The sequence below is a fragment of the Glandiceps talaboti genome, chromosome 11 (genome assembly GCF_964340395.1).
Source record: "Glandiceps talaboti chromosome 11, keGlaTala1.1, whole genome shotgun sequence".
In the NCBI taxonomy this organism is placed as follows: Eukaryota; Metazoa; Hemichordata; class Enteropneusta; family Spengelidae; genus Glandiceps; species Glandiceps talaboti.
The window spans coordinates 3,070,718-3,089,511 of record NC_135559.1 but is presented as its reverse complement, the minus strand read 5'-3'; the positions used below and the strand labels follow the sequence as shown (position 1 = coordinate 3,089,511).

The 18,794-nt window shown below is 35.1% G+C and overlaps 1 protein-coding gene across 1 annotated transcript; it reads right to left on the bottom strand.

The window, feature by feature from the left end:
• Window positions 1-3,057: 3,057 nt before the first annotated feature.
• On the bottom strand, window positions 3,058-18,289 carry LOC144442659 (uncharacterized). The gene is made up of 15 exons (XM_078132037.1): window positions 18,160-18,289; window positions 15,077-15,168; window positions 14,017-14,109; window positions 12,714-12,845; window positions 12,266-12,342; window positions 11,119-11,228; window positions 10,164-10,826; window positions 9,568-9,875; window positions 8,458-8,562; window positions 7,860-7,939; window positions 6,876-6,924; window positions 6,156-6,336; window positions 5,436-5,592; window positions 4,163-4,395; window positions 3,058-3,995 (listed from the first exon to the last, which is right to left on the bottom strand). Exons 1-15 carry the CDS (start codon window positions 18,287-18,289, stop codon window positions 3,058-3,060), a joined length of 3,348 nt encoding a protein of 1,115 aa, XP_077988163.1.
• Between the last annotated feature and the right edge of the window lie 505 nt (window positions 18,290-18,794).

Sequence of the window (18,794 nt, the reverse complement as noted above, 5' to 3'; positions counted from 1 at the left end):
CTATACCATGGCTATAACAACTCTGAACCTCTGTTCAGTTAAAAAACAATGAAGGACCTGCCTAGAATATATTTTGTACTTAATGCTGTCATGTGATTACGTAACAGTAATGGCAGATGGACTATCACACAATATGCTAATTACACCTCCTTAATTATGTTTCTATATATAGTCATTGGATATCCATACATAGTCACTGGGTATCCATATATAGTCATTGGATATCCATATATAGTCATTAGATACTCATATATGGAGATTTCTTGTACACAAATACTTGTCTATGTATCGTAATGACATACTAAATGCTGTGGTTTGGATGTTGAACATGCAAATGACTGATAATAATGACACAAAATATTACTAATTAATATTCATGTATTCACATTTTGTGATAATCACACATCATGAATATTCATAGACCATGGATTGAACACTATATATAAGCATCCTGTAGAAGAACAAAACCACTGTGCTGTGATAATTTGATATAAGCTTGAAATATAAACCACTTGCATCAGTGTGCCCTCTAAGCCAATTTGACGCACCACTGACATACAGCAATATCTTGTAAAACACCAAAATATGGTGTTTACTATCTCTGAGTGGTGACTCATGACAAAATCACCAACACACAGAAATGTCTTGTGACACACCAAAATTTTCTGTTTCTCTATCCCATGAGCTGTGATGCATAAAACTAAATTTTTTAACATTTTGATAAAAATGTTGTCTCTTTTCAAGGGACACACTGGTCAAAATCTTAGTCCTAAAATATGCAACATTAAAATATTATATTCCGACAAAGACTGTATGATTACACTATGTACTCTTAGTTTTATATACTATTTTGAACAAAAATTAACTCTGGTAACATAAGTTGTATTGGAAGTAAGGGCCACAGGAGTTGAGTACTTATTACCATCAAACTTTTGTACTGCTAAAATTAAGCCGAGTAAAAAATGAACAGTTCTGAAAATGTGGTGATTTTGTACAGCACACATCTATCATATGGCAGCCATATTGGATTCTGAACTCTTTATGGAAATGAAGGCAAAACAATTTAAAAATAAATGCTAAAAATGTGCTGAGTTGAAAAATAAATAGCTTTGAAATGCAGTGATTTTGTACAGCATACACCTGTTCATATGGTGGCCATATTGGATTCTGAACTCCTGACTGAAAAGAAGGCAAACATTTAGGATCAACAATATACAAAATACTACACATTTCATATAACATTAATAAGATTTTTGCAGTAAAAAAGTGATATCACACATAATCATTTAAATTTCAAGATAACTTTTTACAAGTTGTAAACGAGTGATAGAAGTCTGGATGTACAGCTTAGTGTTGTACAATAACCTGGATTACATCTGTACAATACGGTTGATGCCAAATCTATTTTAAATCGACAAAAGTTGTACCTACACAGTTTTATCAGCAAATTTGTTACATAGCATGTCTTATCTTTAAATGTTAAATTTCCTGAAGTATACTGAACTGTTGTTGGACAAGTCAGCATGTGTAGGCTGAGTAGTATACATTCAGCAATACACAGTTAATAAAATGGCTTGTATGCCTAGATCTGCACCTCAGGGTTGGATTTCATGATGCTAAAGTTTGTGACATTAAAATAAAATTTTCATAAAAAGCTTTGTGAATTTTTTAAGAGGCAAAAATTCATGGACTGTGCTCAAAAAAATTCCAATTATTAGGGGCTTTACTGTGTAGGTATCCAAGTACATTTGGAGGAGGTAACATGGAATACATTCCTTCCTGGTCAATCCAGTATTCTTCAGGGAGAATAGCAATAAAAAAGGTAAGCATGTCTATGTATGGATAAGTCTTATTTCATTCTATGTTTCTTACCATAAAACCTTCAGATTGATGGGGTCAGTTGGTCAGTCAGTTTAAAAAAATAAAGTGTGTTTACATGTTGGTTATGCTTTCAAGTCATAATCGCATTTAAAAATTCTGGATGCCTTCGGAACATGACAAGTAAACACTAAAAAATGTTTGATTTATAAAGTATCAGTTGTTTTGCCAAGATACACACTTATATTGTTGTAACTACTATTATCAATGATATTGTCATTACTTTCTGGTCACACGATTGATTCGTTGATTTTTGAAATTATTTTCTCGGGTTGAAATAAGTTTCACCAAGATATGGGCTTACATTGATTTTAATTAAATTATTTCTCTGGATTGAGGAAATATATTGGTCTTGTTGTGAGAAACATAGGAATAAAATGGGATGGCCTGATGAATTTACAAAGTAAAATTGATTTAGATAGAACCTTTGTAGTCTATTGTAATTATTAAAGTTGAGACTGTATAACTACACACCGTTGTAACAATGTTTTACATTGCAGTGAAGAGCTGATTTGGACATTGAGTTGATAGAACAACAACTACTATGGAAAATATGCTATCGCCAAACTATGATAGACACAAACTATAACTATTGTTGTTGTATGTGGTAGATTACACTGGGTGGTAGCAGTGACTACAGTTATGTCTAAAATAATCACCATGTAATCAAGAGTGTTAACACTGACTGCGGTTGAATGTGCAGCAACTTGCTATCTGAGATGATACTGCGAATGTAATGCTTAGTACCTATAATAGCATTTTACCTCATGTTAGAGGGTCAAAATAGAACAAGAAGGTTGACTTATTCTCAGTACCTGTAATAGCATTTTACCTCATGCTAGAGGGTCAAAATAGAACAAGAACGTTGAACTTCTTCTGACACATGTCTATAGTAATGCATATGAAGTGCGTGGAGCAGAAGTTATGATGTCAATGGAGAAATTGAATGTTCGTTACTTTTATGATGTATCTAGGCAGTAATATTCTATTTCAGGTACTGAAAATTACATGAATTGTTATTAACAGCTTATATCAATAAGACATAATAATAGTGTTAGGTTGTGTCTGTGTTTGATTGCCGATAGTTCATCTTTCATTGTTGTACAAAGGGCAGCTTTATGCTTCTTTAGAGTCCATAAATGACTGTTAAACTGTACAGTTAGTAGTTGAACAAATAAACTAAGTATCCCTTGTCACATAATCCACCAAGTCTGTTACATTTAAAAGATCTTCATCTTCATCCATATCTTCCTGATTGTTAGCATTATTGCCGTTATGGTAAAAGTTATTGTGTTGATTACCACCGTTCACCTGTGGTGCTGCAGCTGCTGGTGTCATTGCTGTACCTGTTGCTGTTGCCGCTGCTGCTACTGTCGTTGACACTGCTGCTGTTGCAGCAATTGATGCAGCTGGTGGCATACTGTCTTTTGTTGCAATTTGTTTACTTGGTGTATCAGTCCTTTCTGGTTTACTTTCTCCAGTCTCACTACCTTCAGACTGGCTCACTGTCTTTGTCATACCATTTTCACATTGTACTTTCCCTGTAGTATTGTCTGATTTGGGTTCTGTTTCTTTCTCTGGAATTATCTTGTCGTCTATTTCCTCCTTTTCTTCTACATCTTCTTCATCTTTGCTATCATTACTGCTATCATTTCCTACCAAGTCTTGATAATTTATCCTTTTGACCTGTCGCTTAGAAACTCTCATTTTTGGTCGTTTTTTAAGTCCAGTTTGCGCATCAAGCTCAAAGTCACTGTCATCTTCGTACCGTTTTGAACGTTTTGCTACTGGCTCACCATCCTCCCCCTCCTCTTCTTCTTCCTCTTCGTTATCCTCTTTTTCAATACTGCTATTCTCTGATTTCTCCTCCTTTTCTTGCTCCTCCTCGTCCTCGTCTTCACTTTCTGACACAAGACGATGTTTCACTACTCTTGATTTCCTAAGTTCCTGTGGTAATTCTTCAGTCTTTTCGCTTTCACTTTTTTCGCTATCTTCCATTTCTGATGAGTCATCACTGTCGTCTGATTTTTCTTGATACCTTACACGACCTCTACTTTTTCTACCTAAGTTTCTTCGTCCAAGAATACCGTCACTATAATCACTGGAATGATCACTCTCTGTCAAAAGAAAACGCAAACCACAAATAAATGAAAATAAATTGTAACCACAAATAAATGAAAATAAATTGTAAGAACATTATGTAAGTTAGAAGTTCAAATCTAGAATATTATGGTAAGAACATCAATAAGAAATATTGCCATGGCAACCAATTAATCATTCTTACCATAATCTTCCTCCTCCTCTTCCTCTTCATCCATACTGTCACTATAGTAACGTTTTCTTCCTCGGTTCCGCTGACTTCTCCTGGTAGGTTTTTGATATCGTCGACCTCTACGTTTTCCCTTTGAAACCCTTTTAGGTCGTTTGGGTCGATTTCCACAGTAACTTTCATCACTGTCAGTAATATCTTCTTCTTCTTCTTCTGGTATCACAAAATCTGCCTCACTATCAGTAAAACTGTAAAAATAATCATAATATCCAGGTTGTCTAGATACTCATATCCACTCTCATTGGCTAATAATCGTAATACACAGGTTGTCTAGTTACTTATATCTATCCTCATTGGCTAATAATCGTAATACACAGGTTGTCTAGTTACTTATATCTATCCTCATTGGCTAATAATCGTAATACACAGGTTGTCTAGTTACTTATATCCATCCTCATTGGCTAATAATCATAATACACAGGTTGTCTAGTTACTTATATCTATCCTCATTGGATAATAATCGTAATACACAGGTTGTCTAGTTACTTATATCCATCCTCATTGGATAATACTTCTGGGATATTTGCATATAAACAAAGACCTCTAACTCTTTTTCATACATCTGCATTTTGAGTGATTGCTGAGAAACAATGTATGGACACTTCTTCTCCTTCTTTGTTCAATGGGTCCATACCATGGACATGCATTTTCTGATGGGGAATTTTAGACAGGAGTATGCTACTCTGGTTCCGAAACATCTACCCATGTCAATGGATAGAACAGACAGGACTAAGTTTTCTACTACCAGGTAAACCATATTTACAGATTTGTTTGTGAAATAGTGATCCATTTAGATTGAACATGCCTGTTTCCCTTCCTATGGGAGCACCCTACCCCTAACCAGGTGATGTGGGTCATACTGCTAAGAATGCTGGGACAAAATAAACACAAATCTCTCAGTTCTGCTCAGGTAGCCATCACTAGCACATCTGATTAACAATCATTTTATGACATTGACATCTATATTCGTCTTTCATGTTTTGTTGATTTTTTAATGATCAAATTGTAAGGATATCTCTTAATTACAAAATAATACTTCAGTTTTATTAAATCGAACATGGTTTTTTCAATGTACCAAAGTGCCTGAAAGTGCCCCTTTTGTTTAAGTGAGGCCTTGTTTACTTCATTTGATGGCTGTGTGGTGTTTATAGAGGGCGCTGTGTGTGACCCCTACCATCTGAACTCCAACAACTGATTCACTTGTGTATTTATTTACCTGCTTCCATACCTAAATTCTTCACTACTATATGATTCTTCACTTGTTGCATCTAGATCCATTAATCGTCGTTTCTTTCCCTTCTTCTGTTTGGCTTCTCTCTCCCTCTCTGCCCTCTCAATGGTTGCCATGTCTTTACCTCTGCTGACTCCAATTTCTTGGTACTCAGCTAAGTTAGAAATCAATAAATACACTATCAGAACAAAGGGACTTGCTGTACCTCCACAGCTCAAAGTCTCTACTTATGACAGATCCTGTACATGTGGGTTGAGCTTATCATAGAAGTGGAAACATACCTGGATCATTCAGGCTAGTAAGTAGCAGTAGATAGATACAAGTAATTGATAAAGGGCTGTTGTACCGATATAGATCCGAGCCAGGGATAATAATTGAAAAGCGCTTTGAGCACAGAGTGGGAAAGCGTTGTATAAAAACCAACTTTATTATCATCTATTACCTACTAATACTACTATATAAATTATAGGATGATCACTTTGCCCTTGATATGCCTGAGGATCTTGCTGTTTGTCGGTAAAAACTCACAAAAGAGACGAGCGTTGTCAGCAAGCTCAAGAGTGGCGGGCCAAGTTTCAAGAACGGCGGGCCAAGTTTCAAGCATGGCGGGCTGAGTTCCCAGCATGACGGTACCGCCATGCTTTCTCTATGCTAGGGAGAACACTGCAGTAGATAAATAGAAGTTATTAATCTTTGATAGTTGAATAAACAACTTACCTTCATATTCCTCTTTCTCTTTGATCTCATCTTTGATGGCAGAGTAAATAGCATCATCAAACTCTTCAAATCTATAACTGATCTGTCGTCGCTGTCTTCCAGACCGCCTTTCAAACATAAGTTCTTCTTCATAAGTTTCCCTGCCCTTTCGACTGATTTTGGTCGTGATTTTGTCAGCGTTCTTAGATAAAATAACGATATGAATACAATTTAAAATAACGATATGAATACAATTTAAAATAACGATATGAATACAATTTAAAATAACGATATGAATACAATTTAAAGTATGATGAAGGGTAGCAAGAAAACCTGACATTGCCTTGAAATTGTTATGGTCATCTAATACATATGTACATCTACTAACTGAAAGACAATACTTGACCACTTCTAGGACAACAATGAATGTGAAGCAAGTTTCAATTTGGCGTTTCTTGGCAATTGCCTGAATTTATGTGATGAGAATTCATTCATTTCCTGTGCTGGCATCCCTTCAACTTGTGCTAAAAATTAATTCTGAATATTTCTTTTTTGAGATATATCTATTTTTACATAAATTGAAACTAAGTAAATATTGCAGACTGAACCCTTAGAATGGTATCAGATAATCTCTATTTCAAATGACATTAAGTAGCTATAGAGTACAGATGTGTTCAACAAGAACTGTTTCCTAAACTTGTGGTGCTATGTTTATCAATTATTTATTAATTCATAACTTACCATAATGATGTTTTCTGGATTGATTCCAACAAATGTCAGTCTTTCTTTTCTGAAAATTACAAAACATTTATACAAACTGAATATTACTAGATTTATGGTACAGCTGAAAAAGGTCCCAACACAAAATATCTGTGAGATTTTTCTGTGTAGTAAGTTGAAATGTTGAGGAGTATGTGTTCGACGAAGGCTTATCCTGTCTGTATAGTTTAGTACAGGTGACTTTTTACCATTCTAGTGATTCTAGTGGCATTCATCACTTTTGTAGAGTTCAGCACCTATGAACTTTTTGGATATATGGCACATTACAAGTATTATTATTCTATCAGTCAGTACACATGAACTGAACAGCAAATTGTAAAACTCCTTCCCGTAGATATTTGGATTTTGCTGCTTAAATCAGGAGTCAGAAAAATAAATATGGTGTTTACATTAACATGACATATATTGGGTTTATAGGCTTTAAATGGCCATATGGATGAGGATTGGATTTTTATTTTGGATTTTTAATTTATAAAACAATATTATCATGACATCCTACTTGTGTTTGTGACTCAATATATTGCAAAAAACTAAAAAAAAATATGAGTAAAACTGGTTGTTATTGTACGTACAATATCATAGATTTTACACACTTATTAATCTTTTGCAATGTATTGAGTTACAAACAATGACTTGGTCTATGTTGTTTCACACTGATTTTTTCAATAGGAAGCCATGACAAAATTGTTTTATAAATTAAAAATCCAAAGTAAATATCCCAATCCTCATCCATATGGCCACTTTAATACTCTGGAAAAAAGCAATTAAATGAAACCTCTAGTTAAGTAGTCTGGTAAAATGTTAGTGCTGGTGCATTCTTTTCAAGACCATCTTGTGGGCTTGCCCCACTACACTATAAATGCCATGTGGGGAGAGGGGGGAAGGGGCATCCTGCAAGCTGAACAGATAGCTGAAACTATAATGCTACAAGGAAGTTGAACTTACCGTCGTTTCTTACGTTCAGTACGTTTTATCTGCCCATCCAAAACAAACAGATGTTCTTGGAGTATACTGACAAGTTTAACCTTGAAATTATAAAATGAAATGAAATGAGTTAGAAGTCGAAACATTTTGATTGCAGTGAATCAGGTATTCATGATTTCAATATGACACATACACTCAGAATGTCTACTATTGTTGAATTACTGAGATTTGAAGAAGAAATAAAATCAAACTTCTAGTCCAGAAATTTAATATAACGGGAATAAATTGTAATGACATACATTTGACTGAGTTGGTCTATATTTGTTTTGTGGTTTTTCTCAATTACCATTAAATTAAAGTGCTTACAGGCAAAAATGAAAGAAAAAGGTCTGAAGCAAGTACAAGAAGTAAAACGATATCACACAGCTGAGATTAATTAAAAATGAATGGCATAAGTATTATTTTCAGTTTCTTTGATGAAGACACTCAATTTAATTAATTACACTGTCTGCTTGACACCTGAAATGTGTTTTTTAGTTGAAATGAGGTCGGTCGGTGAGGGGGAACGTCACGACCTATCTTACAGTCTAATGTTGACCCTGAGGATGATCAGACTTACGTGTTCACAGGATGGACAAAACCATTCACCATCGGGAATCATCATCAACGGAGGACGAAGACATGCAGTGTGATAACCAGCATCACACTTGTCACAGAGTAAAATCTGAAAAAGTACAACATGGGTTGACATGACATACACATATTACAAGTTTACATGTATTCAGCAGTCAGCTGTAAAAGTGTTCATTATCTATCAAGTAAAACAACAACCTGAACTTGTCAAATGATTGGGTTTGATTATAAATGGATACGTTGTGTACAGTCTTCTGGTGGGTGCTCTCATCATGTAAAAGTAAAATAAAGTTTACATTGTTATAAGACTGCCATACCTACCTATTTACAGCATGGTTTAAATAATATATCACCCTCTCCACGTATCAAACTGTGTCTTACTTACCCATTCTGGATGATCATAATGTCCACATTTACAGCATGGTATATCACCCTCTCCACGTACCAAACTATGTCTTACTTACCCATTCTGGATGATCATAATGTCCACATTTACAGCATGGTATATCACCCTCTCCACGTACCAAACTGTGTCCTACTTACCCATTCTGGATGATCATAATGTCCACATTTACAGCATGGTATATCACCCTCTCCATGTACCAAACTGTGTCCTACTTACCCATTCTGGATGATCATAATGTCCACATTTACAGCATGGTATATCACCCTCTCCACGTACCAAACTGTGTCTTACTTACCCATTCTGGATGATCATAATGTCCACATTTACAGCATGGTATATCACCCTCTCCACGTACCAAACTGTGTCTTACTTACCCATTCTGGATGATCATAATGTCCACATTTACAGCATGGTATATCACCCTCTCCACGTACCAAACTGTGTCCTACTTACCCATTCTGGATGATCATAATGTCCACATTTACAGCATGGTATATCACCCTCTCCATGTACCAAACTGTGTCCTACTTACCCATTCTGGATGATCATAATGTCCACATTTACAGCATGGTATATCACCCTCTCCATGTACCAAACTGTGTCCTACTTACCCATTCTGGATGATCATAATGTCCACATTTACAGCATGGTATATCACCCTCTCCACGTACCAAACTGTGTCCTACTTACCCATTCTGGATGATCATAATGTCCACATTTACAGCATGGTTTATCATCCTCTCCATGTGGTTCCTCCTCTTCTTCCTCTTCTTCATCATCTTCACTAATTTCTTTGTAGGTTGTCACTTTTCGCAAAACTGGTTTCCTAGGACTTCTTTTTGGTGTGAATCTCAGACCTTTCCTTTTCTTTTTTCGCCCCCTTCTAGCTCTACCTTTCCACTTCCTCCCCTTTGTCTTTTTGTCCCTTTCCTCCTCCACTTCCTCATCTTCTCCCTCATTCACATCTTCTTTCTGATCTTCGTCTTCCTCTTGTGGAGCTAAAGTATATCAAGGATATGTACAATATGCATTTTGTCTACATTTTCTGTTGAATCACTAACACTAAAATATTTTTAATACACCAAGTAAGTTGATGTTGTGCATGCATGTACGGGCAGCACTGCTAATGGTGAAGATTCAATTTGTTTCAACACTTCTTTGACTACTGTACATAATAGATTGGATACAGACAATGACATTTTGAGATTGTTTTACATTATCAAAAATGATGCTACATAACTTCATATAAAGTAAAATATTTGAATTTCTGTAATAAGTGTCCTTACCTTGTGCTTTCACCTCTGTTTTCTTAACTTGTTTTTTCTCTTGACTTCCATCATCTAATTTCTCTGTACTCTTTTGTTTTTCAGCACTATCTTTAGTGTCTTTTGTTCCATCTTTTTTATCTTTTGATGTATCTATTTGTTTATCTGATGGTGCATCAATTTTTTTCTCATCTTTATTATCTTTTTCTCCCTCCTCAGATGGTTCCATTTTCACTTTAATGTCTTTTTCCTTTCCAAGTTCCACATCTTTCTTTGCCTTCTCTTTTCCATCAGTATCTGTAACTGACTCCTTTTTCTCCTCATCCTTTTTCACTTCCTTGGTGTCTATGTCTTTGTCTTCCTCTACAGGTGAATCACCTTTCTCTTTATCTACAGATACATCCTTTTTATTTTCATCACTTGACACATCTTTTTTCTCTTCTCCATCTTTACTACCTTTGTCCATTTTCACTTCTTTGCTGTCTTCAACAGATTTTTCCTCTTTCACTTTTATACACTTCTCTTCTTCATTGCTGGGTGGCTTTGTTTCTCCTGTTTCCATATCAACATTCTCTGACTTGGTATCACTTTTATCTTCCTTTTCTATTTTCATCTCCAGTTTATCCTTCTGTACTGCTTTATCTTGTGGTATCGACAGAACTGTGTCACGACTGGTTTCATCATCTAACAAAACAAATATAGATAAAGTCATTCAAAAACTAACATTCTCAAATCTACAAGCCTTACACATTAGATTTCACCACAAACTGTAATCATGCCATTGCATGAAGACCACAAACTGTAATCATGCCATTGCATGGAGACCACACTGACATGTGTATGATAACTGCTAAGTATCATGATCAAGCATACGTAGGAGTAAACACATGTAACACATGTAAAACCTCTCTGCAAAACTCCCAATACTGAAATACTTCTTGATTTCTGATTCAGACCTACTTGGCTTCATACTCACCTATGTTTTTAATATCAGTCATAACTGATCCAGATGTAGAGTCTGTGTCATCTGATTTCTTCTCAGGATTTTGTAGAGATGATATCAAACTGGCAAGTTCATGGCGATCACTGAAATACGATATGATAACAATTAAAACACAAACTTATTTGTGTGTTGTCATAGATTTCATTTGTTTTGGTTTTCCATTCTGGTTGTATGATATCCTTTGTGCGATCACGTTTTTCTTTGTTTGGTATTGGTCATTTGTAATATATTGTATATAAGTGTAAATAAGTATGTGTATTTGATTATTTATTTATCATTTTTACAAGTACACCTTGTATTTAGTTACTGCCCATATTTACCAGGACCATGGACTAGATTAGTTCCAAGTGAACTATTTTCATGGTCCTCACCACAACATATTCTTATCAGTGATATTTCCATTTTGTATGTTTCTAGTGGAAATAAATTCAATTAGAAAATTCAGTTAAATTTCACTGCAATGCTCTCATGAGAGTTTTAGCTGGGTTCAGCACCTTGCTATCAACAATTTACATTCTCGTAGTGTTGGTTATGTACAAATCAACAGAAAGATATTTGACGATGTTGTCCATGATGTGTTTTAACAAGGTCAGTACCCTGCTATCAACAATTTATACCCTCACATTGCTGGTTACGCACTGGGCTGTAGTTTCAATGTCCCCATCTAAATCCCTCAGTTCAAAATATTCCCATAAAATCTACATCTTTATCAAACCATTTATATCTCATTTCAACATTACAAGGACATACAGAATAAGTGGGAAGACTTCTTCTGATGTGTCGTGATCTCTCTATAAGCTATTACCCATCCCAAAATTTTGACCATAATGTTGAATTTAGCAACATTATTTGCATGAGGTCAGAGTTTATTTGAGGAAAAGTCTTTCATAAATCGTGTAAATTTCTGCTCAGAAACAAAGTTTGTATGAATGTCCCTAGTTACTGGTAGGGTGTTTGTACTATGAAATGATGAGGCGTGAATTGGGCAACCATCTTTCAATCATGTGTTGAATTGTCAGCCCTGCTAGAAAGTTATCAGTAATGTAATATGACAGACAGCTTTGCATGTATGACCTGACACAAAGGTTAAAGGTGAATAATTAACCTATGACCTACTGACCTTACAACCATTTGCCAGGTTGAGCTGTCTGCATCATCTTGTTCCTCTCTATAAATACGTACATTGAATTCTACGTCCTAATAGAAAGAAAACAATGGTATTGAAATCACAGGAATGAAATATGAGATGACGGACGGTGTCAGACAGCTTTTATATGTGAAGGATCCACAGAGTTGTCAAATTCTTAGCATGTTGTTGATGCCATTTTCACATTATATTATTTTGTATGATTGTAATGTATCATGTTTTCTTTTTTTCATTGTTGGTTTTTCTTCTTGTGAAGGATTAATAAATAAATAAATAAATAAAATATGGACTCTGGGTTCTTAGGGATGACTGCAAAATGTCACATTCACAAGTACATACATATATTTCTTCCAATATTGATGATTCAATTATTCCTTTGAAAAATAAAATAATAAATTAGATATGAGGTAGAAGTTCTTACCTGTTGATACCAATAAACTAATCCATTTTTATCACGTCCGAGAGGCTGAATTCGCATTTTTTCGACATCAGACTCCTTATTGATGAAGTTCTTAAATTTTAAATTGTCATCAAACTGTGCCTCACAGAGAAACTAGAAGACAAATAAACACAATGCAAGTTTACTGTACAGGCCTGGAATTCAGTCTCAGATTCTTGTATAGTGTTATCTTACCAGTGCTGCCCTAAGGATAAAATAGGGGTACTCTTTTATCTTACCAGTGCTGCCCTAAGGATAAAATAGGGGCACTCTTTTACTTTGGATTAACTTTTTCTATAGTTCTGACAAACAACCGTTTTTCATACTGAAATTTTAATCCTGATCTGACATGGGCATTAAAGGCAGTTAACAGCTTAGGATTAAACTTTAGGTGTGAAAGACAGTTTTCTAGCAGAGTTAAAGAAAAGATTGGTCCACACTAACAGATTAATCCTATGTAACCCATATAATTCCACTGATAAGAAACACTAGTGTAAGAACCTGGGATGAAATCCTGTTCTTTAAAGACATTTCTGCCATCGTGATTTAAACATGGGACTTGAAAAAGTCATTTAACAATTGTTGATCTGATTTATTAACACATGACATCTACTTGACTTATAAAACATATTTTTTCTGCATTTAAATCATAAATTATACCACGATTAACAAATGTTTAAGAAACTGTTCTCATTTAACCAGAACAGTTTACATTAAACATTCTTGGCACACACACTATTAATGAACACATCTCTGGTTTGATAGACAAATTTTCTGTTACCATGTCCATGTCTTGTGAAATATCCTGGTATCATGACAAGTCCATTCTCTCAGGAAATGGAATAATCATTGAAACCAGAATTTGAATGCTTGGCTTGTACTTCACTCAAATGCTAGCTTATACCACAAGTGACAAAACACATTCACTATACACTATCATATTTGTAATTGGGTCCATGTAAATAACATTTGACAACTTGGCACATCCAACCAGTTTTAGTTTAGTTTGGTAGGATTTAGCTGATAGGGCCATGGCTACCACATTTGTATTTACATTTAAACTTTTTAACCTTTCATCATTCAATTTTATTCTTTTCAGCTGTATATATCTTGTTTGTAATTACTCTGCTGGTCTACAGGGAACCAGTAGAGTAGCCAGCCAGGCTTTCTTGTTGATAGTGTGCATGGCATAGCTATTCACACTTGCACTGTATATGCCCCCCCCCCCCCAAAAAAAAAAAAAAAGAAAAGAAAAAAAGATGACAGTAGTTATGTGTTTACTTACCTTCAAAAGGTCTAATTTGGTATCTATCTTAATCTCAGCATAGCCCAACTCATGTAATTCCCAATAAGCAACATTGGAGAGATTTTTACTGATCTACAACAGAATATAGATCAATCCATTATGTGTAAGTAAAATAATAAAGTAGCAAAAGTTGGAGATTACACATGTACACATTATACAGACAGTAAAATTATTGATGTTTTTGAAATTTCTATGGACGTCAGAAAACCACAACTACACTACCTCAATGGTTATGTCTATGTTACAGATTCTGAATTATTGGGTAAATTGTGATATTTCTAATAGGCCTGTTGTCAGTTCCAAGACGCATTGCATGTCTCTCCATACAATGCCATGTATTATGTACGCGCGGAGGGGTTTGCATGCACTACTCAGGGGATGGCTGTCACATGATGGTACCCTGGGTTTACCCGTAAAATCCCACTGTCATCGATGGCGTTCAGTCTTTGTTCTATAAAATCACCCATAATTAAAGAGGTCAACATGTCTTACCATCATTTCCTGCTGAAAATGTTATTTCAAATGTAATAAAGACAAAACAAGACTAAATCTAACAACATAAGCAACGTCTTTTTATGCACTGCATCTTGGAACCAGAAAATTGACTATTACAAACATGTCTAGAGTGACATTCTGTCATATTTCATATTGTCTTGAAAGACACTGACATACATACATTCCACCTTTATGCCAGGTTTGAATGAAATCTGAGTGTCAGAAAAATGGTGGTAGACACACATGTGACCGGAGAAAATAAATAAATACTTGGCAATAACTGATACTTAAAATTGTAAATTTGAAATGTGCCTCAACACAAACATAGCTTGCATACATATATTTATCACTGACTTTTAACGATACAGCAATACTAGGCTACACATGTGAATCTACAAATAACCATCATTTCAAAAGGAGTGAATGGACAACAGTAAAAACTTGGTCAGTTTTTTCATTGACAAAAATAGCTTATACTCACAGCTGACATGGCTACCACACAAAATAAGATTTCCCAAATAAGTCACAAGCTCACTATACCTACCTTCAACAGTGTTCTCTCCCATTTATCTACATTCACAGTTTTATTTATCTTTCTCATCAGCTTGACATGCAACTCTATCAATGGTTGACACACTGCAAAAAAACAACATATAAATAATGAAGAGAGTTTGAATTCAACAGTGACCTAGTCTAGATGCCATCCATGGCTTTGAATCTCAGGATCTCTCTTCATCCGAGCTCAATGAGATATCATGAACCAAAAGTTGTTCATGCAAATAAGAAAATCCCAACCAGTGTTTTTGCTGAGGGCGGTAAGTAGGTAAAATCTGCCAGGCTTTCCACATCAGTTTATTGGGATTCCAAACTAAAATAAAATATATTCTATAGGAAATACTGTCTTTTTTACCCTATCCCCTATTTCTGTTACTGGGGTTCCCCAACCTCAGCAAAAATACTGCTCAACTGTTACAATGATGTAAACAATAGATAGCCCTGTCTTCATCTGAATCTACTAGTATTTAAATTTGAATTAAACTGTGACATGCGTGAAAAAATTACTTAGATGTGCTTGAATTTGCCACAAAGCACTGTGGGTCATAACCATGACGACACTTGATTTTGTGGGAAATAATGACATCGAAATGAATATTTGTCAAGCAGAGGCTGGAAGAGTTTGCAAATTAATTCTTTTGAGACATAGAGAATATGAACATAGCAGGGTAGGCAAAGTCAACTGGAATGTTACATGTGTGAGTGCCTCCCCCCCTTTCAAAATGGTTACTTGGTTATGATCATTATACTACAATGTTCATTAGGAATGAGTCAACAACAAGATCAATTTCAGTCAGGCGTCACAACACTGACCTCTACATGTACATGATTTTACTGTGTGATGAATGAAAATGGATGGAAAATACACAGATTTTGAGAACAACTTGTTGTTAGCAAAATGTTGATCTTGGGTTCATCGTATAACAATACTAGCACATTGTAAATCTATAACATCACAATTACATTGATCAGAATCAAACTAATTCACTTGAGTATGCTCCAGGCTTGTCTGTAAGGTACGCCGTGACAGAGCACCCTCAAACACCAGGCAACCCCTAACACCTAGAGGAGGCTGGTGAGGGCGAAATGTCACGACGTATCTTACAATCTAGCTCCAGGCCTAACTGATTGTGATTTGATTTGAATTCCTTTGATCCAAATGGAAACCACCACCCAGAGTAGGCATTGATCCGGCTCTATTTAATTCAAATTTGATACAAATTAACCATAAGTATGGAGACTCGAGAGGTAAATCAAATAAGATCCAAATTAAATTTTGTAATGCAGACACACTGATATAGATCACTGTTATCTTCCTGTGGACTACCAAAGACCCAAACAGTCCATATGGACCACTTACTAAAGTTAAAACTGTAACCAAAACACAGGTCGAGTCAATTTACCATAAAGTACAGAAGTGTGAAAATATGGAATAGAATACCAATAAATATCAGGAATCTCTACTGCAGGTCAGAGTTCAAATGAGAGTTTAAAATATATCTACAGTCAGTTAATTTTGTACTTTAGATTTGATGTATTTACTTATTTATATTTTTGTTGTGTGTATTGTATGTATTTGTAAGTTTTGGGAATCCCAGATGTATTCTTTTATATTGGACATGCCCAGATAATAGTTATTGCCAATTGTCAAATGTATTTATGGGGTTAGACTAGATTAGTTCAGAGACAACTACTTTCATTCCCCTTTCCCATTAGCTATTGATAGACATATATATTTATCTGGCAAATGTATTTGTAATTCTTATATATTATTGGGAATAAAATTATCAATATTAACAACTATACATATATGTATGTATTTATTTACATAATGAAAGATAACCCAAAACAACAGAAGTAGTCTACGACAGTACGTCTTAATTTCAAATATTTTGATTAAATTTAGAATTCAGGAAATACTTTCAAATTTCAACATTATTCTCACAAAATGAAAGAGAAAAATTCTTTTCAACTGGAAACCATCTGCAAACAATTTCTCTTTTCTTCTCTTGGTTGTTAAAAATTAATACCTAAAATTAACATATTTCTTAGAAAGATTTTTTTTCAGGAAGTAGTAATGTAGTTATTCCATTTATTATACAGGGGTGGTGAAAATAAAATGTTCTCTGTTCATACTTTTTCATTGGAAATTGACAGAATATATTACAACAACATTAAATTGGTGATTATTCTAAGCAAAAAGAATATATATCTTCATTGGAATTTAAACCCCCACATAATATTGTACAACAAAAGTCACTATCCCTACCTAAACTTCCTTCATTAAACCCGTCCCACCTATTTATAAAGTAGAATGGCCACGTCGAGTCAAATGTGGTATTGTTTACATCAGGCTAATTTGCATACACGCTACCACACGCTCAAGTAACTCAGCCACTCTGTCACGCACTATGAAACCGCCAAAACATTTCACACTCGTTTTGGCATCTTTTGAACGATCGTTCAGAAAGGCTAAAATGGAATAATCAAAAATGGCGGACGCTGATTAAACCTTACGAATCAAATGCTGCGAGTATTTTGCCGATTGACCTAAATAGTGCTTACCTACAATTTACTATTTATGGTTCATAGCAGGCCACGTTTCGCGTCCTCGCTGTCTGACAGTCAAGCATTTAGAAATTATATCAATATGCACCCCGATCCTAGGAATCCAAATGACGTAGCTAGCTAGCAGTGGCCCACAAGTACAAAATAAATAAAGAAAACGCACACACACGCCATACTTTTTCAAATAACATATGATTAATGGTCGTGACTAAATCAAATCAGTGTTTTATAAAGGTAATGTCTGCAAATGCAAACGTCAAAGGAACATATCGTATGTAGTCCATCAACACGTCCAATTTCCATCGATGTTAGTTTTCACAGGAGCGTCTTGTGCTCAAAATCTCCGACCTCTAGCGTCTTTATTTAAATATCTACACTCAAGCACCATAAAAAGGCTGTACTGTACAGTATAACAAAGAGTCAGCCAGAAACCATTGCAGCCTTCTGATATTATAGCGACACATCAAGTCATTGATGCAATGGTTTGATAAATGATGCACATACCTGATTTCTGGTCCTCGATGGCATCTCTTAGCTCTGGAAATGTAAATTCTGGGAGCTTTAGCAGTCCACCATATCGCTCTAAAAACGAGCAGATAACTGCATAATTTGGGTTCTTCACAACAGACGCCATGTTGGATAGCATTATACACCACAGAGGGCGCTATGCGTGTCCCGAGAAAGCGACACTGAACGAGCGAAGACGAAATAAGATTAGAAATTCATTTAAAAAATATATGATACGTTGATTAAAAAAAAGCTACATACGTTTTGATTATTGTCATTTGTATATTCTATGGATGTATTCCATAAGTATACTATTACGGTATTATTTCAATAATTTTTTAATGAAGTAAAGTCGCGTTGTATGCAAAATATTTTAAATAAGCCTATCGTTCAGAGTAATATAAAGATAACTACGGCAATAGATAAAATACTCGATCTACAAGTTTTGGTCTTATAATTACAATATACGACGATTTAGGGTTGATGTTTGAAATATTCGTGTCTTCTAACATATTGAACTTTCCCCGAGATAGAAATTGACATGTTTACTGCTAACATGACCCTGAAGGTCAAAGTACTGTAGTAACCTATACGACACAGAAATAGAGCTAAATAGTTGGATGTTTCTATTG

Excerpts from the sequence above, each read along its gene's own strand:
- LOC144442659 (XM_078132037.1), bottom strand. The coding sequence starts at position 18,289 with ATGGCGTCTGTTGTGAAGAACCCAAATTATGCAGTTATCTGCTCGTTT. Across the intron at positions 11,229-12,265 it reads ACCTGGCAAATGGTTGTAAG|TGATCGCCATGAACTTGCCA; the intron begins GTCAGTAGGTCA and ends ATCGTATTTCAG. Across the intron at positions 4,396-5,435 it reads TATAGTAGTGAAGAATTTAG|TTTTACTGATAGTGAGGCAG; the intron begins GTATGGAAGCAG and ends TTATTTTTACAG.